General features: G+C 33.4%; 1 protein-coding gene across 1 annotated transcript in view; it reads left to right on the top strand.

The window, feature by feature from the left end:
- LOC129220206 (receptor-type guanylate cyclase Gyc76C-like) overlaps positions 1-23,264 on the top strand; it is a 317,828-nt gene that overhangs the window by 282,320 nt on the left and 12,244 nt on the right. Inside the window, exon 18 of the mRNA XM_054854570.1 lies at positions 18,769-18,892. Within this exon, the coding sequence (XP_054710545.1) occupies positions 18,769-18,892 (124 nt within the window). The remainder of the gene's footprint in view (positions 1-18,768; positions 18,893-23,264) is intronic.

A 23,264-nucleotide genomic window follows, 5' to 3' on the forward strand; every position in this document is an offset into this window, starting at 1 on the left:
GATTTGGGTAATTGCACTGTAAATTTACCTTATATTTTGAAACCTTTGTAATCTATTATCATACGAAGTTGCTTTTAACGCCTTTAACTATTGAAAACTTGTATTTGCCTTTGCGGTTGTAAGTAAATTATTGCAAATACTTGATTTACTTGTTTAGTAGTTAATATATTACTTAGAAAGTGTTTTTTTTTTTTTTTTTTCCAAAAAAGATCCGTGAAAGACTTGCAAAAATCTTACCAGTTGGAGGAACAAAAAAGGTTTACAAACGCTAGCGTAGATCCATATGTTTTCACAACATAAAAATGTACTTAACTGCTTAAAAATTATTTCTTAACACCAACAAGCAAAAAAGATTGCCTGGTTTCACGAAAGCGTACTGATGAATTTCTGTTACATCCAAGCTTTTAGCCGAGCTAAGAACTGTTTTTAAAGTTTTTTCGTTTTCTTGAAAAATATTATTTGACTCATGTCAATTTTTACAGTCCCTCTTTTATGAAGATTGCATAAGATTACACTGCACCTTCCGATTAAAAAAAAATCATTTTAATCTGAAAAGAAGATGATGTTCTTTGAAACTTTGGCCCAAGATATTGACCTCACGCAACCACCCTAAATAAGAGACAAACTCCTATTTTGCTGGATAGAAATGTTTGTAGGAAACATCTGTTGATTTCTTGAAGAAAAAATAAGGAGGAAAGAAAAAATGAGATTATATGTATAAATTATTTTGCGTTCAAGACCATTTTATATTTATCTTGTGTATTTGCATGTTTGCATGCTTCTGAATAGGAAAAAATAACGCGTTTATTGAACAAAATATTCAAGTATTTAAATCATTTGTGTTTTGCAATACATGTTACAAACAGTTGTTTTGTGGCCTAATTTAAATATTGAAAGGAGCGCCCGAAAAGTGTTTTTGGTGTCATACGCAAAATGAAAAACATGTGGTTGTTCCGGTGGAACATTGACACAACTGCAAAAAGTGTAATTTTACAGGAGAACCAAATATACAAAAATATTTTAATTTATTACCTCATAAAATATACTTTGAAACATAGTTGAGTTACTGCCCTGGTGACTAAAAGTTGAAAAACAAATCTGTCAGTGTTCCTCCGAATGGAGTAACCCCGTTTGAAAGTGATGACAATAACTCATTTTCAATTAATGTCGCAGTTACGTCAATGTTCCACCGGAACAGAAAATGTGCGCATAAAAGGATTTTTTTTGAGCAGTGCTCTTTGGTGTTTAAGAGCTTTAAAATCGCGATGCTTGGGGAAAAAATTGTCAGTTGAATTTTTATTTTAATTACAAAATTATTTTTTCTCTGTGGCCTACATTTTGCACAAACTGCATTATGTCACTCCAAATTAAATTTATGAAAAACATATACACAGTGGAATCCCGTTACAACGAATTTCAATACAGCGAAATGTCTGTTTCAACGAAAAAAAACTTTCAGTCCCTGTTTAATTACCATTGCATTGCTTTAATTCCATTACAGTAAAACTTTTGTCAGAATGAGCAAAATTTTCGGTCCCTTTAAGTTCGTTGTAAATTGATTTTACTGTATATCGTTGACTGAGTACCTCAACTGGCTATCTGCAAAACCGAAAAAAAAAAGAATTTTTTATGTCTATTGAACATTTTTGCTCGAAAGACGACAAAAATACTACTGAAAAATAATATTAGCAATGGTATTCTGATAACATTTATGTATAAATAAAGTCTCCCATTCCCCAAAAATCATATAAAAACATTAACTTGTTGAGTTGTCCTCGAAGTACAGTAAAAAACCTTTTATCCGGGAACCAAACAACCGGGAATCCAGAAAACCGGCAACTTTTGCCCGATTTTCCCGCTATTTTTTAAAAATAAGCAGTTTTGGCAATTTTCGAAAAACTAAGCATTTTTTTTAATACAAAAAAGAATATGAGTAATTTCTCAATAAAACCATGTTACCCAAGTATAACTCGGGAAAATGTTTGCAAACACCAACTTCAATTGGATATACTTTATGAGTAGTAACTCTGAAATTTTCGTCCTTTATTCTTCTAACTGAAAAGGGTCGCATTAATTTCTAAATAATTTCTAAACAATTCTTATTTAATGCAGTATTTTATTGCATGGCCTATAATTTAAGGCGTTTAGCCGAAGTGACGTCGCGAAAGTGCGGGAAACGCCGAAAACTAGATTCGCGAACTTTCCGAGTAGGTAGTTGATCGTGAAATCTAGAAATCCATTAAACGCAAGACTAATAAGACTGCAAGAACTCATAAATCAAATTTCTGTTCATATTAACGAAATACAAAAGCATTAGTTATCCATACACTATAGTAGAAAAATCGCACATTTAGGTTTAAAAAATTATTTTTTGCCCTTCCCTTCATTTTCTTTCGTTTTAAAACATCGAAAGGTGGTGGATTTTTTTTTCTTTTTCAAACAGAATGTGAGGGTCCCAGGTATTATGAATAATTTAAGTTTTTTGGTGTTTAAATTATTCTCTCACTATTAGTTTTTTGATATTTCGGTATTTAAAGGCATTTCTGAACTGTTTTCGTCTTATTTTAATATGCATTCTAAATTTTTCGACGAGTAAGGCTCTTGTTTTATTGTTGGTGTAATACCACTATGATATTAAAGTTAAGGTTAGCTTAGCTTTAAAGCAAAGTTAGAAACACTGCGCTTTTCCACCAACTCCCCACAAATGCAGTCGGGATGATATTCCTCTCCTTTGCGGCGCGGGTGATGCAATTTTCTTTTTATTAGTTTTTTAATATTTCGGTATTTAAAGGCATTTCTGAACTGTTTTCTTCTTATTTTAATATGCACAACTATGTATTAAAGATTTACAAAGAATCGGCCAATAGCGCTTTTTAGCGATCCAGAAAACCAGGAAATTCAGGTATCCGGGATAGCGATGGTCCCGAACTTCCCGGATAATTGGTTCTCTACTGTAGTTCAAAAGATTGAATTATAGTTTCCTACTTGTAGCATTCACCCAACGATATACATTCAGATGTATTTATACGCCCTTGCAAACGTTTCATGTGGAAAGGCAGAAATACGCCTCTAAAACTCAGTCAAGTGTATTTTCCCGCTTTTTATTGAAATAAATAATTTAGCATTGTGGAAAGTAGGATGGGATAGGGGGGGGGAGCAATTGGAGTTGTGGATTATTGCATTTTACTTTATATATATATATATATATATATATATATATATATATATATATGTTTGAATTCTAAGTATCAAGCATTCTAGATGTTGAAAATAAAAATATTGCATTCATCTTTTCTTTCCTACTAGTTTACTAACTAATATTTATTTTATCTTTAAAAGTTAGTTTATATTTTTTAATGGAATAGATAACTATTATGGCCTTCAACTATGGTATTTGTGTTTTTCACCCATCAAAAAATATCAATTAGTAGTTTCACGCTTTGTAAAATAGACTATCTCTGTGTAAAACAATGAATTTTTTTCCCAAAGATAAATAAATAAATAAAAATCAAAAATAGTAAGAAAATTTTGTTAGTGTTTAACCCTCTATGTATGAAAATAATTTGTCATGTTTCATTTAATTTCAAGTGTTACAATTAATTTCACCGTAATCGCTTGATATTTTGTTCAATATTTCCATGACGCGATCATATTTAGTTAGTGATAGTTATTATAGGGACTGGCGATTGAGGATTAGTAGTTGCATTAACAACGCCTGTGGGATTCTGGAAAACCTGGGACACCACCAGTACAGAGAAGACAAAAAAGAAATAAAGTCAAAAATCTAAAATGTTCAGAAAAGTGTCACAAAAATTTGAACTTCACGTCCCATATACGAAATTTTTCCTTTTTTTTTCTATTTTCAAATTACAGAGTGTGTGTGTGTGTGTGTGTGTTTTTTTTTTTTTGTTTTGTTTTTTTTTAATGCTTAACACACCATTTTTGCGGATTTTTTATGTAAATTGATCCCCGGATCCAAAATATTGACAGAGTTTTCTCCCGTCTCCTGTGTTCATGAATTTTTCACCCTTCAGAAGAATATTAACCGTTAATATAAGGTTTTCTTTTCCTTCAAATTAAATTAATAGCTAAAAAACTATCAAAAACTGAAAAAAAGGGGGGGGGGAACTATCTCCAAAAGATGGTCGAAGGAGGAAATGGTAGTTATTATTTGGATTCCGAAAATAATTTTACATAAGAATCAACAGGAATAGTGTCAGAAGAATGTTTTACGTCACGCAGTATTTTCAATATAAATTTCATATCCTTTTTTTGAAAAATATATTTAATAGCTTGTTTTCAGTTTAAATTCATACTATTTAGTGATTGCAATACCGGTTTACAGGTACACCGCATACCGGTATTTCGAGCAACTTTGCAATTTCAGTATTTACTGCGTAAAATATTGGTATTATTGGTATTAGTTGAAAATAATAAATCCGTTTCAATTAAAGTATTTTTAATTTAACTTATTAAAATGATAAGAAATTGAATTGATACATTAAAAAGAAAATGTAGCGGAAAGATTGGAAAATGATATTTTCATTATTAGATGGTGAGATGAATCGCATTTTTGTGCACCATGTTTTTATTTTTTCTATTTCCCTGATCACTCACTTTCCCTTTTGTGAAAGTTAATTTCGAGTGTAATTTCGAATGTATTTGTTCTCTGAGTACATTATTCCAACCATCAATTGCAATAATACCTTATATTTTCTTTAAATATTTTATAATTATAAATAGTAAAGAATTTTGAAAAGAACGCGAAAACGAACAGGAGGAACTAGTTTAATGATTTTAATATTGGAAAAGCATAATCTCTTGGGGAAAAAACTCTAACTAGCTATAAATCTAAGGAAAAAAAATCTAATAATAATACAAACACACGCACACACACAAAAAAGGATTATTTCAAAAATAGCACGCAAGAGCCTGTCATCTTCGAAGATGAAGGACTTTTAGACAGTTAGACGAGGTGTTTCACGCATTGTTAACATTACCACCGACCTACGTGAATTCGGAAAGAATATTTTCAACTGTTGGTAGGTTGAGCACTAAAGGGAGTTCCAGGCTTAGAGACAATTCAGAAGAAGCATTATGTGTTTTACTCTTATTGTATTTTTGTTATGACATTTGTTCCTTCTTTTTATATTTGTTCACTATACGTTTTCAAAAATAATACAATTTTTGTACGAAATTATGAAATATGGCAACAAAACAATATGCTTTCCAGCATGTTTTGATAAATTTCAAATACCGGTATTACGATATCATGTTTAAAAAATCCGGATACCGGTATAGAAATTTTTTCTCCGGTAATGCAATCCCTCATACTATTTAAAGAACAACGACTATGAAAGTTTGCGTAGATTTACTTTCATTTTGGGCGTTTTCTTTCAATCCATTAACGAATGAAACCAATATATATACACATACAGTCAAACCTCCCAATAGCGGACACCATCAGGACCAAAGTTTTTGTCCGTTAACGGGGAGTGTCCGCTATTGAGGAGTCTGGATTTACAATGACATTTTAATTTTGTATTTTAAACCTACACATACAATGTAAAATTCTAAATGAGTACTGCGAATATAAGTGAACTTACTCAATAAGTAGATTAATCCGCTGAATCTTTCGGGAAAATGAAATAATAGGAAGGCAATTGTAATTTTTCCCCCCCTAGCTGAACAAAACCAGTCAATCAATGTCGTTGATTTTCAGCAACTTTTTTTGTTTCAGATGGTAGCAAAATGCAGCCCAATCGGCTACTTTTCACTTAATTTGGCAATACTGTGCCGATTCCTCATAAGCGTCTGGAGGATAAGGACGCCGCATCGACGCTCGTCTCCCAAAATCTAGTAGGAGGGGGGGGGAAGAGATATCGTTATGTTGCACGAGAGTATTTTTTTGAATGAATTCCTCTCCCATGTAAAATGAGAAAGCAAGGTATTGCGTAAAAGTAGGAAAAAAAAAATTCCTTCTGTTTTTTGCTGGAATTCCGTGCTTGAAATGGAAACAAAACTTTCATAAGCTTCGACTTAAAATGCTCCTGTTTCCGGAGAAAAAGGGGTATTAATCCTCTTATCGGTACTGGTTAGTCCCTGAACATCGTAAAGGAATAGAAAAAATGCTTGCCACAAAAGCAGTGCTGAGCAAAATCTTACGAGACACAGAAAAATGAAACGAAACTGGGCTGATTTACTGTTCACTAACGGGAGCATCTGTTAAGGGAGGTTTGACTGTGTATATATATATATATATATATATATATATATATATATATATATATATATATATATATATATATATATATATATATTAGGGTGGTCCTTATTTATATGGGAAATTTTTTTTTTCGGAATTCAACAAGTGACGCCCCCTAGTTTTGTGACACTATAATAAAAAGTAATCGGTGCAAAATTTGAACTCGATCGGTCAATAATAACACGTGCCCCTAGGGCATTGAACTTTAACACTTTTGATAATTTTCTCACAAATCTTCGAGTTTTTACTTCAGACCCCGTACATCGTTTCTCCTATGTTTGCAAAATATTTTTACAGCGAGTTGGCACTAAAATTAATCTTTTTAATTACTTCACATCGTCTAAAGATTTTACATTGAATAAGAATGAAATAGTGCTTTAAAAACTTTACCTTAATCTTACGCTTTTCTCAATGTATCTCAATCGTGTGCATTTTTTTTTCCGATAGTCTTGGACTGTCTGTAAAATACTAAATTGCTTTTGTGACTCATATTTGGTAAATTGATTGTGAAATTCTTCGATTAATTGTGCTCCTCTTTCAGTTGTAACATTCACAACTTTCATCATTTTAACGATATCTCTTCCCTTTAAATAGCTTCCTTCATTTTGCCATGAATCAGGATCAAATAGGAAAACATCTTTTGGTGTTTGTAACTTATCAAACAGTTTTATTGACTTGTAATTGATTCTATAAAGAAGAAGATCTTTACTAAGAAAGTATTCCAAATCATCTACTGTTATCTGAAAGTTTTTATACAGTCATCAGACACGTCTTCCTATTCAGCAAGCATTTTTTTGGAGTAGTCTTTTCCTATCTTCAAAGTTAATTCCTTCATCCAATACGAACAAATCTACTACTTCATCCCCTAAGTACCATAAGTGATTTATTAATTTTTGTCATCATTTAGCATGTTGAAGTGCATGTTTGTCATCATTTTGTACGCTGCAGGTTTTTTAGACACTAGACTTTATATTAATTTAAAAGGCCTAGAATGGGTTGCTGCGAAAAACTATAAAACAGCATTTACGGGCATTCTCTTCATGTAAGTTGAATTTAACATGTTTCCTAAATATATAAATATTCAAACAATAAATTCCTTTTGCCACCCAACTGGCTCACAGATATGCTCCAGGTTGCCGAAAACATATCCCTGTAGGAGGGAGGACTTCACCAAGAAATATTATTACACGTTATGAGAATTCTCGGTAATATTTATCAATTCCGCTTTCTACGAACAATAATATGTCATCAAATTCTTCTTTTAGAATGTAAGTGGTTTGTGTACTTTTTGAATTTGGAAGCGTTTAAATAATGGAATATCGAGTCTAGAACTAAGAAAGGCAAGAACTTCTTTAAAGACACTCTGCAGTACGATTTCAAGTGCATGATGATAGCAATACAAATGCAATATATCACCGTTCAGTTTTTGCTCTAAAAAATTATATGCACAATTTATACGGCCCGTATTGTAAGCCGCTGTATAAAACACATAGCTTGAACAGTTAGCAATAAAGAGCAATCATCTAAGATATCATATACAACTGAAGAAATATCTCAAATTCTGAATAGCTGTACAACATTGGGACCTGAAGCCATCATGGTAAGCCTATCGGCGTTTTTTTCGAGTTACATCTGGGTGTAGCTTTGTATCCCAGGGAATAACTAAAAAATCTAAATTTAAATTCATGTAATCTGATTTTACCTCTCGAAGATTTTCTCTTGCTCTCTTAAGGAATGTACGCTTGATCATAAGGTTATTTGGATTTAAATTTACTGCATTTACATAGGCTGTTAATAAATGAGCAGCATCTTTGTCCCTAATATGGCATTTGTCTAACATTGATGAAATGCGAGCAGATATCAATAGTTGTCAAGCCTTTTTGCGTTGTGGTAGACCAGATATAGAAAAAAAGTTCAACAGGTTAGGGTAGATACCCATTTCGGTTCCTAAATCTTGTGAATTGCAAGAAGAATTTGATGATAATAAATATATATGTACTGAAATGGAAGACAGTTTAAAGTATAGATTTTTACATTATTCCGATCTGGAATTTTTTTAATTTATATTTTAGATATTGAAAATCGAGTTTATTTTTATGGTAGGGTAATCGAGGATTTTTCAAAATTTAAATTAATAAGAATGCATAAACATTTAAGTATATAACTAAAGAACAGCGAATTAAAATATAATTGTCATTACTTATATTTATTGCATGGAAACCTAGTGACCCTTTTTGCCACACCTATTACATACACAGAAAATTTCCTAAATCAATACCCCCAAAGCCTGGAGGAGGCAATTTGTTGTTGTCAAAAATCATTCATTAATGGCCTATTCCATTCATAAATGGCCTTCAGAATCCCTTGTGTCCATCTTGATGGAAAGAAATGTTCCCCTGCCGCTTTGTTTGAAACGAGCGCGAATAGCGGTATGCCTGTCCCAAGGCCATTGGTGTACATGTACCCTATGTAATATGTAAAATTTTACAGAATGAAAGTGAGAGAATGGTTGATCTGGAAGTAGCAACATCTATTGAGGTTCAAAAATACTTCAAATATGAAACCTAGGAATATTTTTACATAAAAATGAGAAAATCCGCAATTTTTTTTTCGAAACTCAAAAAAGGGGGCCCTAGGGGCACGTGTTCATATTCATTGATTGACTTAAAATTTTGCATGGATTATTTATTTTTTATAATGGAACAATTTGAGGGGGCGTCGTGTAAAATATCTACAACTTCAAAAATAAGGACCACCCTAATATATATATATATATAGTATAAATTTTAAGTCTTTAAGCAAAGTTTAAAATTTTCCATGAAAACTTAAAACTTTCTTTTTTTTCGTACAATGATGACATAATATGACAGTACTTAATACATTTTTCATCATTTGTAATTTCATAAAAAAATACACTTAGCCCAAATTTTCATGAGAGTTCAAATTGGAAAATAAGATCGTTTGATTTCCCACCTTCCATTTTGGACTATGACCTCGAGCACTCTCGCTTATTTTCAATACATGGTGCCATTGTCAACACCAGCATATTTTTAATTTAAAGATTTTCTTCTTAGAAAACAATTTCGTACATTTTCGATTCTAAAAAAATTGTAAAAAAAAACGTTTTCTCAAAGGTTTTTGCTGTTGGTCTTTTATTGGTAAGAAATTAAATACATAAAAAGAACGCTACTATGTCTTTTTCTTCTTTTTTGCAGATACGTTTAAACATTACGTTTCTTTTTAGTAAAGATAAATGTATTTGAGTTATACATGAGAAAGTTCACTTTCCATTCGATAAGATTTTTTTTTAATTACGAATTTTATACTTTTATTTCAAATAATTATTATGTATGAAAAGCTATCGCTGACCGATGTTAATATTGGCACATCTCAAAAATTGTAGAAACGAAAAAGTTATTGATTAAAATCCTGAGTTCAGTGATGCTCTTTCTTGTTACAATACTGGCAACGAGATAGTTTATATAACTCATGCATTGTTGGCAAATGTGTAGGATAATCAATACAGCACAACTTGTAATCAATTATAGCACAAATTAAAAACTTCCCCAATTTAGGACAAAAATTTGTAAACTTCAACTGTATATACTGTTCAGTTGGAGAGTAGAAAAACCAACCAATGATCGTAACATTCCAAAACTTTTGTGAATTGTAATATTTGTGAAAAAACAAGTCAAAGTAGTGCAACTTAAAAGATTGATTTTCCTTTAAAATATCCTTTTTTTTTTTAAATTTTTTTAGAGGTTCCATTAATGTACCCAGCGATTGATATATATATATATATATTTATACATTATTGAATTTGCTTTAAAAATGCGTGTACACAAATCTTTGATGGTATTTCATAAAATTGTAACTCACACATTCAAATATTATAAAACAAAAAAAAAAGTCTTGCTGACTTTTCAAAAAAAATTAAATAAATAAAAGTAAATAAAATCCAATATGCCAAAATCCAAGAACATTTTACAGAAAGGAGGGAGAAGTTGAGAATGAGTTGAAAGAACATTTAAAGATCCCTCCCGATTTACCAGGAACATTTCTTTTCTATATTCTAAAACGAGAACATTTTTTCCATTTTTATTTTGTTAATGATGAGCACATTGTATTTGTTCAGTAGCTCTGCGTGTGTTCCAAGCAAAATATATCCGAAAACCATAACATACTACAATTTCCCTTCTACTATTATGTTCAAGGTCTTACTTTGGCTGCCAGAAAGCTTTGTTTACATGTCTTAATGACTTCTTGAGACTTGGAAAGCGTCCCTGTTACAATTATTTAAAACTGGACTCTAAAAATATTACCCCGTTTTTTAGTGAAGGTAAATAGTTTCAATATGTGCCTGGCTTGCGTTCAACAATGTAGGCTAGAATAAAGTCAAGACAATGACTCTTCTTTAGCAGTAAAATTTTTACTTTGTGGGATAGGTTCAGTGCTGTAGTTGAGGACGGGGGAGAGGGTACCGTCTCCCAAAATTTTTCTTTTTTTACTACTTTAAATTCCGAAAATATGTTGTAAATTGATTTTTAATTATTTTTATCCTTGTTAGTACCTTCAAAACCCGAGTTGGGTTCGCCCAAATACATTTTGTTTCAACTACAGCACTAGGTAGATTAAAAGCATTAAAAATTAAAAAAGTAAATTCATACAATTCATGACATTTATCAACTTTCTTGTACACAATTCTTAAATCTCGGTGTTTTTAAATATCTTTTTTTTTTTGTGAAACTAACACTTAAATGAAAACAAACACAACATATAAAGGAACATTAGAATGAAAAGTTAAAATAAATCAGGCCTGTCAGACTCTCGATTCCAGATTTACTGACATTAAAATTGTACAATTTTTCCAGTTTCAATTTTCCTAAAAAATACATTTCCCCAAATTTTTCACCAGCTCTAGAGAGAGCTTGTTGTTTTATCTATGTTGTTAAAAAGCGCATGCGCTGCGTGATTTTATCTCAATGTCTCAGATTTCGAAAGTAAATATGTATTTACCGTTGTATTTATTGTAAATTGGAATTTTTACATTGATCGCTGGAAAATTTAGCTGCTGTACGTACAGTTTAATTCAAAATGGTATAAACATATTTCCAGTATTTTTAAAACAAATGTTTTATATTATTAATTCTTATGATTGATTTAGGTAATCTAAAGAACAAGTTTTGAAATTCTAATCATTGAGGGGGAAAAATGAAAGTCAAGACAAAACATTTTGTTTATGTGCCTAAGGGGGTTCTGAAATGGGACATTCCGAGACTAAATAAGGAACGACTTGGGAATTCGCCTAAGGGATTGGATTTGGGAAGACTTAACGGTTATCGATACTTTAAGAGAGAAAAGACACCAGTCCGGCTATTCCGAAAGAAAAGTTTCAAAACTTCGCATTGCAGTTCGTTTATCAGAAACGTTGCTAATATTTTTAACGGTTCAGCAATACGCGTGGTAGAGAGATTCCTAACGCGACACAGCTGGGCTGTCATTAAGTGGAAGCAAAAATTCACTCTACTTATTTTCTCTTCACTTTTTTTTTTTTTTTTTTTGAATTTATCCTACAAAATTTCTTTTGTTTTCTTTATGCGTAATCTTAAACAGACTAATACTAGTCAGATAATCTGACTAAAATACACTATGAACAAATCCGAAACGTGATGATGATGACATTGAAATTCCAACTACTTCTTGTTTGAGAACTCTTTTTTTTTTTTTTTTCATAATCTATGCTTTTAAGGTTCTGATACTAAAGAAATAGCTAATGTAATAACGACTTTCTTTTAAAATTCCGATTACCTAAGTAGCATTTATCCGATTACCTAAGTATCATTGTTTCCTTTAGTCAAAAGTAGAACATTTAGTCACTGAAATTGATAGAATAAGCAAAAAAAAAATAAAAATAAAAATAAATAAATAAATAAAATAAAATAAAAATAACATGGACCCAGAAAATTCTTTCATTTTCTCAACAGTTATTTTTTAATATATCCGATTTTTCAAACAAGGCGTGGTATAGATGACGTCACAAATGATGCTTTTTGGCGCATCTTTATACTGCGTTTCCAAGTAATGATAATCAAGAAACGAATTAAAATTGCGCTCTACGCTTGCTATCAACCATATCGTTGCCGATACACGTGAGTAAAGATGCGAATTAAATATTTTTCTTCGTGAATGGCAACACTAAATGGCATTTCAGCATTTGTGATGTCACACAACAGAAACGTAAACAAACGAAAGCGCACCGATTTAAGTAGTTTTTTAAAAAAATATTAAACTTGAACAAATTGTTTTAAAAATGGTCAGATCCTACATTTTTAAGCATGCTCTTTCAGAAGAAAATACTTTTAAAATTTTGGAAACGACCCCATTCAATGTTTCCGAGAAAGCTTATTGTACCAGCTAACTTATAATGCAAACCTCATTTTCGAGGAAGAGTTTAAAGTAAACGAGCAAATAGAGATAATAGTAAGTAATTTCAAAGTTTTGACTTTTCCCGGAATTACCATCATAGATGTTTGAAATAAATTTCTCTACTTAAGAGCTGTCAATAGTTTCTTTCATAAGAAATTTACGAAGTATATAAGCAGTTGCGAAAAAGTAATTTCCTCGTGTTTCAATTTCTTTCTTAGACTAATGGAAGACGAATCTTTATTAATTTACTTAATTTCGCACGAGAAATTGTTATTACAACTTCACAGAACAAATTTCAGCTGAAAACTATCTTGTTGCCGGTTTATGCTAATATTTGGAAAAGATAATCTAAAAAAAAATACATCTGAGGTTTTTTTTTTTCAGTTTTTTATGCGCATTGAGATGCAAATATAATTTTTAGGTTTCCTGATACTATTTTAAATTTATTTTGTAAAATTTTTAATGCCCTATTTTAAAATGATTTAAATTTTTCCTACTATTTTTCAGATTCTGTTACATATTTTTTCTGATTTCACTAAAGACGTGAAAAAAAAAAATCGAATTATAAAAAATCGTAGCAACAGTTTCAAGTCACTTTACATTTGTATTAAAAATTAAAAGATTTCAAATAAATAAATAAATAAGTAAATAAAAATCACTCTTAAAATGAGAGGAGTTTGTTGGACAATTACTGGAAATTAATTATGGATGACACTGATGGACATCTTTATAACTGCCTATTTAAATGCTTTTTTTTTAAACTTTTAATTTAAATATAAAAAAACCTCACATTAAGATTAATTTTATTTGTAGGGATAGTGACTTCTGAAGGAAAACATTCTTAAGAACGGCCACATATTTTAGAATTGATAGAATATTTTAGAATGATTTGTTTTAGCTATCTGATGCTAAGTAATCTAAAATCGTATTCTTCAGAATCAATGGACTTAAAAATGAAGCGCTTCAATTTTACTGATCCATTTTGACTCGAAAAATAAATAAATAAATAAAATAAAATTACTAAATAAGTAAAAACATCTCATATACATAATATATCTCGATATTCTAGGTCTTTCTTTTCTAAATATTGGTGGTTTTTTTAATAAAAAGCTTTGAATTTCTGCCGTTGAATATTTTTGAATGTTCAATGAATACCCTAAAATAAATTAAATCCAAACGTTGTTTTTTCTGCGCAGGTGCTACGTGTCATTAACTGCTTCGATTAAATTTATTCGAAGTAAACCCAACTGATATATTATGATTTATAATGAATTCTAGTACTGCTGTATTTACACCAAGTAACGAATTTTAAATAAGCCCGAACTTTTACTAGGATCGACATATGAGGCAGTGAGAAGCAAAGAGATGTAAGTGGCAAAATTCAACATTTGGAGTACGCATGGCAGGTGAACCTCTCATCTGTCTTGGGGCAAGAGATGTTACAAGTAGCCCTGGTGCATATATACAACCTTTACTCTGCTAGAGACCATGTATAAGTTTGGAGACTGCTTATTGGCTACCGTGTGAAAACATCATCCGTTTTCTGTATAGCTTGTTTTGCACGATCTAATTATTTTTTTCATTTCGAAACAAAACATGTCTTCTAGACATTATGAAAAGAGAGTGCGAGAATTTAAAATATTCAAACTTGAATTTGTAACTTCCGAGGAACGAAATTTTTTCATTACGTTGGATGGGGAAAAATATGACTAACACATTTGCGTCGACTGACCAATCAAGAGTCCCAATACTATTATAATGTCTGTAACTGAGTAAAGGTTGTTTATATGCGGCCCTGATAGTTTCTGTTACACAGCATGATTTAAAAAAATAACCAAATGAAAGCCTACCTAGGATGTTATCTTTAAACGCATTTTACTCAAAACTTGAAAATGTCCACTTACATCCTTTGCTTCTCACTGCCTCATATGTAAAAAAGTAGGAGATGGCTGTGATAAATGTGTAATTTGAATACTTACGTAGCAAATTTTGCTGCAACTTCGGTATTATTCAGCTAAGTTCTTCTTTCCAAATTTAGATTTTAAATTTCCTTTTGGTGTTTGGAAAGTCCAAAATAGTTCCTCTTTAAAGTTGTATTTACAGCGTATGAATCAAATGACATGGAATACAGTTTTCTCTTCGTCATTCGCTATGAAATATTCTAATTTACTCCAATTCGGTTTCTTATTTTCGAGTATTTTCATGAATTTACTCTCATGGACCCTTTCTTCACTTTTGGAGAAGGTGCAAAACCCCACTCCCCAGACACGCACACCTGGGTACAGCAAAAGTACGTTGCCATAGCAACGATGCTATTTTTGTTCCCGCCCTCATTGATCAAGTCCCGAAGTCGTGTTTCGAATGGGAACCCATCGTTAGAAGAACCTGTTGGAATGCGCGACTAAATCTTCCGATGCGGGGAAATAAAATATCAAAATGCAAAAAGGGTTATTCTGCTGTTACGATTTTGTTGCATCATTCCACTTTCGACTCCAAATGCATCTAGCCTTTGGTTATTTCATTCTAATGTATTCGTAGTTCTCATTTTTTCGAATGTAATCTTTTATCCTCGTTTCTCGTTTTAAAATATTGGTTTTCACTCTCTTTTTTTTTTAAATTTTGAACTTCATAAGTTGCTTTTACATAAAATTATGTCTTCCACTTTCATAAAATATAATTTCAAAATATAAATGTCTTATGCATTTTTTTTTTTTTTGTCTTTAATTTTTTTTGGGGGGGGGGGAGAATTTCTAATCTTGACAAAGTGCCCCTTCTTTTTATAGGAATGATAAAATGCGTTGAAAAGATCACTTTAGTTAGACAGTCCGAATAATGAGTACCCCGTATGACCATTTTCTTTATTAAATCTCCAAGAATGCTATAAAAATTATGTGAAACTGTAGCAATGTTTGAATTACCATCATTACTCGTGATCAGGAGAGAGAAGGGGAGGGGGAGAGGATCTACGACACTTGCGCCACATTGCGATCTTTAATGTCTGATATGTCCTAGTAAAAAGGAGGCTAATATTCGCCATTCTGTCCCGAACTGCAACCACAATTGGTAATTCAACGCCCAAAAGCGTTTTCGAAAAAAGTAAATGAATGTATATTTCACTTTTCTTCACTAAAACCTATAAAAAACAGCCTTTTTTAGAGTCTTTTTAATGTATCAACAAAACTTTTATCGCACTGAAAGCCTTATAAGTTTGCCAATTCAAACATCGGCCAATTCAGCCGCTAGAAAGACCTGGCAGTTATTTAAAACCTACAAACTGCTTTACTTTCTTTTCTCCATTACGTTTTACACCATCCCGCAAAAGAATAAACAAAAAAAAAAATAATAATTTGAATTTTTGGCATCTTGAATTCAAATTATGTTTTTCGCAATCACGAGCGTGTGTGTGTGTGGGTGCGGGTGTGTGTGTGTATGTATGCATGTGTGTGTGCGTGTTGTGTATGCAGTGCTGTGTGTGTGTACGCGTGTGTGTGTAGGCGTTCGTGTTTGTGTGTATGTAGGCATATGTGTTTGTGTCTGCGTGCAGGCATGAGTGTGTGTGTGTGTAGGAGTGTGTTTGTGTCTGTGCGCAGGCATAAGTGTGTGTATGTGTGTGTGTGTAGGAGTGTGTATTTGTGTCTGTGCGCAGGCATGAGGTGTGTGTATGTGTGTGTGTGTGTGTAGGATATGGACGCAACCTGGAGACGGTTTTCGCAAGAGGAGCAGCATCGTGCCGGCCGACGCGACGGTGGTGCTGGCAGAGGGTTTTGGCGGGAGAATAAAATGATAGGAATTCAAAACAGTCAAATGAGAACAATAAGCAATCGTGATTGCTCCAAAAAAAAAAAAAAAAAAAAGACTAATCCATTCATTTGATATTAAATTTTAAACAACTTATCATATGTGTCGTGCCAAACTAGCTCTTCCTGCAAATCTTTAATTTATTTTTAAAAATTGAAATATTTTTTTAATCTTAAAGGAAAATTATATAATTTTAACTAAATTTTTATACTTTCTAAAATACAACTGATAAGTAGGTATTTATTTTTTAAACCGCATCGTCGAAAATATGGTGCGACAAAAGTGGTTGGATTTTCGAGTTTTTTGAATCTCAGTGTTTGATTTACATAATGGTGTTTCAACTTTGATGGAAAAAAAAAAAAAAAAAAAAAAAAAAAAAAAAACAGAAGATGTTTTAACTTATGCTTAAAGAAACGTAATTGAAACTTTAAGAATGGTTATTTGTTTATTTTCAGTGTATCTTTAATAGCCTTTCATTGAACTGATTTTTAGTCTTTACCTTCTCATACCAATAAAATATTTTGAGACATTACCTAATATTTAACGCACGATTTTTACAAATGAATATTTCTTCAAAATTTATGTTATTACACCATGTCCAAAGAAAAGTCTTGAATTATTAAGCAAGATAAAATAAAATAATATATTTTTTCATTTAAGTACAAACATATTCGTCAAAAGCAAAATTCTCAACAGAAATGTTTTTATAACATGTAAAGAATTATCTTTCTTCTTCTCCTTTTTTTTTTTGGTGCGTGTTTGTGGGTTTTTATTCGAAAGTTATCTAAATGTGATTATTTGCTATAATCTATCGTACTGAAAGAGCTAATGACGAGCATAAGCTCTTTTTAGCATATTTTCGACTTTTGCTTTGCTTAACTTTTAATGAGTCACTTCTACAAAAAATAAATCACACACATTTGATTAATACTTTAAAATTGGAAAAAAAAAAAAAACCCTAATTTCAGACACATCGTTTCTAATTCTGTAAAAATCTGAAAGACTTTTTGAAAACTTAATCATCTTAGAGGCATGAGAACTTACGCCGTATTTATCGCATATAATATCTAAAAATTCAAATTAGCTCAAAACATTTGAAAATTTTTGATCTATCATCAAGTTCAAGTTCGATGAAAATGTCATCATATGTAGTGGAGTTACTTAAAGAAAGAGAATTATTTACAAGTACATCATTTTACAAAGCCGGTTGACCAAATATAATTTATTCCTTCAACATCTCATTTGAAGGAGAACTATAAGTGGAAATTTAAACTTCTCTATGTAATTTTTTCGCAAGTTCAAACTTAAGCTGTAGAGCACGTTGAACAATATATCTTCATTAGTTCAGTCCTTGGGTATCTCGAACTATTTTAAAGAATTAAGATTGTTAGAAAAGTACGCCATTTTTACTTTCCTTTGCTAAAAAGTATTGTATTCGCAAAAAAAAATTTCACTCAAAAATCGACCTTAATTTACATTTTACTCACCCCCAAATGAATATTGAGTTTTTTTCCCACTCGACCACACGTGACCACACGTGGATAAGTGCCTAAGAACGTATAGAAACGCGAAATGTCCATAATGATGATTCCCGAGTGATTTACAACGAATTTTCTCATGACGTCTGTATGTATGTATGTAGTGCGGATGTGCGAATGTATGTCGCATAACTCAAAAATGGAATGTCTTAGAAAGTTGAAATTTGGTAGGTAGACTCCTAGTGGGGTCTAGTTGTTAACCTCCCCTTTTGGTTGCATTTGGGTGCTTTTAAATGGGTCCTTTTCCCCTTTTTGGAGGGAAATCATTCTTAATTTTGATGTAAACTCAAGTGGTGTTATGATTTGGAGGACACTTGGCGATATATTGCCAGTCTTTTGGTCACCGAGTTTTCTCGCCAACTTGGCGACCAATTTGGCGATTTTTTTTCTTTAAATCTGTTTCAATTTGGCCACTGTTGGTGATATTTAGAGAGTAGACTATTGAATCACATTAAAATTGGAAATGACATTAAATTGGAGTAAAAGGAAGTCATGTGATGCACATATCAGCTCGTTTACCAACAAAACTTTAAAACTAAATCGGGTTTGAACTGCATTTTTTACTTACGAGCTGAAAAAAAAGCTAATTAAAAGGTAGGAAAAATTTGAATTTCTGTAAAAAGTCCCTTTTTTTCTTCTCTCTCGGAAAAATTTATCGCTAAGTGCTTGCCAAAGCTTGTTGTTTCAAGTATGAAATCACTTTAAATGTACTAAAATAATGTTTCGTTTTTTTCGTTCTAGATCAGTGGCCAATCAGCTAATGCGTGGAGAAGCAGTGATTCCTGAGTCATTTGATGCAGTGACCATCTACTTTAGTGATATTGTTGGGTTCACTGAGATGTCCGCTTCAAGTACTCCCATGCAGGTTAGATTTGTTTATTTTGCATAACCATGAATTTTATGATCTGCTTACCTTACTTAACAATGATAGGAAAGTTTTTATCAGTTAACAAATCAATCAAATAACAATCAAATATCAGGGTTCTTAGGGTTCAACCCCCCCCCCCCCCCCCGAAAATTTCGGTTTGACATTTAAATGTTCGCTTATGTTTAAAATTTTCAAAAAAAAAAAAAAAGATTGTTCCAAAACTCAAATATCTTTTATATGCATATTAATTGCATAAAACGCTTTCATAATAGATAACCCGACGTGTTGAAGATTAGCACAAATAGCGCCAAGCTCCGCATGAAAGTTTTCAAACCCTCCCCGAAATTATTTTCTGGTTACAGCTCTGCCATGTGGCACTATAGTTAGAAACTTACGTTTGGAAAAATTGTGGTAATTATGTTCTTAAAAGTTGCTATTTTGAGAATCACTGATGGTGCTTTTGGAATATAGATTACAAACTTGATATTGACAAGACACAATTGCTAAATACTTTTCTCCGCACACACCCTACCACTTAGCAGTAAGCCTTAGGTTCCACCGTCCGGGGGGTCCACGTAGCGGGGCCCCCGCACGGCTGAGTGCGACGGTCAAAATTGCTAAATACTGGTTGGGTGCCCGCTCATAACTAGCCATTTACCCTATATGCATTGGCGTAATCGGGACTTCGGAAATTGCTTGAAGTCATTGCTTATAGTCATCTTTTTTTTTTTTGCTCAGACGAGGGCAGAAAAAGCGGGTGCGTTGCTCTCCTCGGAAATTTTTCGAAATCGAAATTCTAAAATTGCAATTTAAAATTATCTTTGGTGATATTTGGAAAGAGCGTGAGAGTCTGAAGTTATCTTCTAGAGAGAGGCAACCGCCTCACCCTGCCCTCCTCTGACTGCGCCCATGTCTATATGCCTATATGCATATATACACTGCTCGACATTGAAAATGCAACACCAAAGAAGTAGTGGTCAGAAAGTGATGAAATTTGAAAAAAAGACAGAGACATCAAGGAATAATAAATGATCTTAATTTCAAAATGATAGGCAGAATACAGAGCGAGAAAGGCTTCGGCTCAGTAGGATGTAGGACCACCGCGGACAGCGATACACGAAGAAACACGTCTAGGCATAGAATCAATAAGGGTGTGGATGGTGTCCAGAGGGATGGCTCCCCATTCCTTTTCAACCATTTGCCACAGTTCGTCTTCTGAACGAGGCAGGGATAGAGTCTGCAACCGGCGTCCAATCTTATCCCACACATGTTCGATTGGTGACAGGTCAGGAGAGTATGGTGGCCAGGGAAGCATCTGTGTGTCTTGGAGAGCATGTTCGTAGATGTGAGCACTGTGTGGTCGTGCGTTATCCTGCTGAAAAATCGCATTAGGTAGCCCTTGAAGGTAAGGGATTGCCACCGGCCGCAGCACATTATCCAAGTATCGTTGGGCCGTTATAGTGCCCTGAATACGAACTAGAGGTGATATGGAATTGTACGCAATTGCGCCCCAAACCATTATGCCACGTTGTCGTGCGGTGGGACGTTCCACAGTTACTGCCGGATTAGATCTGTCTACACGTCGAAGCCACACACGTATGTGGCGACTATCACTGGATAAACAGAAGCGGGATTCATCTGAGAACACGATATTTCGCCATTCTGTCATCCACGTCGCTCTAATCCGGCACCACACTAAACGTTGCTGTCTATGTTTTGAGGTCAATGGCAGTCTTCTTAGCGGACGCTGTAATTGAAGACCACGTGCGACCAAACGACGGAAAATGGTTCTGGTTGACACGGGAACATTCAGGGTATCTTGCACCTGCTGCAGAATCGAGAAACAAGTGACTTGTGGGTCTGCTACAGCTTGTCGGTGGATGCGTCGATCCACGCGTTCTGACGTCACTCTGGCTGCCCCTGCACCCCTCAATCTTGCCACATTTTGTTGTTCCAACCATCTTCGGCACAGCCACTGCACCGTGCTCGCATCCATGTAGGTATCAGCTGCGATTTGACGCACGGACCGACCTCCCCTTCTCAGTCCGATCACCATACCCCTCGGAAAATCGTCTAGCTGCTGGAAGTGCCTTCGTTGACGGCGGCCTGGCATTCTCTCGTGTTACACGTATCCTCCAAGACAAAAACAAAATTTCTTCGATAATTCTCCAATCCGAAATAACGACACGAATATTGCCCATTCTGCAAGTTCCTTCCCTTATATCTTACTTCACGTGCGTCGGAGAGCTGCGCATTTCACATCATTTACATAACTCAGTGATGTACGTCTACTCTAAAATTTGCATAAATTTCTGAACACTCCTTCTTCGTGTTGCATTTTCAATGTCGAGCACTCTATATATATATATATATATATATACACACACACAGCATACACACACACGCACAAACACGTTACCCAAGAAAATAATTTTCTTTTCTTTCAAAATAACGCTGTCTTCCAGCAAAAGAGGGGAACCTGGGAAAGTAATCTGCTCAGACACTAGTGTCAAACAAACGCGTATCTCCATGCCCTCGGCAAGCATCTGCTTAACACCTGTTGAGTTCTTTCTGTAGACATGTCAAGAGTGCATGTGACATAGAATCTTGAGCCGCTGATATTGCTCCTTCACCCAAAAGGACACTAATTAGGTTAGCAGACCGTGAGGGATTTCTGTGTGAGAGAGAAGGGGAAAATAACTTTCGTTCTCTCAAAGGAATTATGAAAGGAATATTCTGGAACTTTCCAGCAAAGCATGGAACAAAACGGTGTGCGAGCGATTACATTTCTTTTAGATATTTGAAGAATAAAATGTTATTAATATTATTTTGTTATTATTTTCTCGTACAAAACGAAGATTGTAATTTATTCTTTAAAAAAATCCCATATCAATTTCAGCTTCCATTTACATTTACCATTTTCATGACCCGTGAATCAAATTTGACCAGTTTGTTTAGTGCTTTGTGTTCGTACAGTCGAGCCCGCTTAATGGAATATCGGATAATAGAATATCCCGCTTAATGTAATAAAATTCCCATGCACTACACCGTTGATGTGTGCTATTTTTATCCCGTATAATGGAATATCCCGCTTATTAGAATAATTTTTCCAGGCAAACAGCCTATTCCATTAAGCGGGCTCGACTGTATTTATATTTATGTACGTACGAATGGGTAGTATACCATCAAATGATCCAAGTTGGCAATCCCCGAACTTATTCTGACAGGTCTTGCCGTACATCTATGTATGTGCGTATGGATGAATGTATTTGCGTTATTCTAAAACGGTTTGTCGTAGTAGGTTAACATTTTGTATGTAGGACTTGTGTGCACCTCCTTTTTTAGCAGTAATCGAACGTGTCAAAAATATATTTAATTGTCTTTTTTTGGCAAACCAATGGTTTTTTTAGGCTGTTTTTTTGTATTAAGATACTTTTTCCAAATTATTTAGTTTATACCTGAAGCTAACTAGATTCCCATAAGGCCCTAAATCGTAGCTTAAGTAATGACACGTTCGACATTTTGGGGCTATGCGTCGCTTTCTTCCTATGTCTGCTATGTCTTTGTCTGAAACGGCTTGTTTTGCTTTTTGGTTGTGGGGTTTCTTTATTGTGAATTAATGTGGAGTTAATAAGAAACCCTTTTTAAGAAGCAAAACACCTAATTCACCATAGCAGACATAGAAAGAATTTGGCGTTTAACCATAAAATGGCGGACGTGTCTCTATTTAAGCTATGTTTGTAGGCTTTAGCTTCACATGCACAGAGGGCCGCGAACAAAGCGCTTTACCTCTGTACAAGCACAGGAAAGATTTACAACAGAAAAAAAAAGAAATAACACCCAGGAAATCGGTGGGAATCGAACCCAAGACCTCAGTGGGTTCAGTGATGAGAAAACAGTGATGAGGAGATTTGTAGAAAAACGTGCACAAAAATACGTTTACAGTTAGAATTTCACTTCTAAAAGCTTTGAAACGAGGTATTCTGACAATTTGACTTGCCAACTGTTTCAGCTGCACACATTCAAGCTATGCAATATTCAAGACAGTATAAAAAGCGATTCCAAGTGAAAAATGTTGAAGTTTTTGATTGAAAAAACTACTAATACGGAAAACTATAGTTAGATTTTCGATAAACAAATGCAAAACCTGTCTTTAATTCAATCGAATGAATATACAAATGCAAAGATAATCCAGATAATCAGTTACCGCTTAGTGTTTCTGTGGAATTCTTGGGTGTCGCCTGAAACACGAAGGGAGATGAAAAATCAAAGTGTTTATTGCGCCCGTTATAGTTTATCCCCATTTATTAGCAATAACCAGGGTTCGCCTATTTTTATCAGTCGAAATATATATCATGATATATATCAC

The sequence above is a fragment of the Uloborus diversus genome, chromosome 4 (genome assembly GCF_026930045.1).
Source record: "Uloborus diversus isolate 005 chromosome 4, Udiv.v.3.1, whole genome shotgun sequence".
In the NCBI taxonomy this organism is placed as follows: Eukaryota; Metazoa; Arthropoda; class Arachnida; order Araneae; family Uloboridae; genus Uloborus; species Uloborus diversus.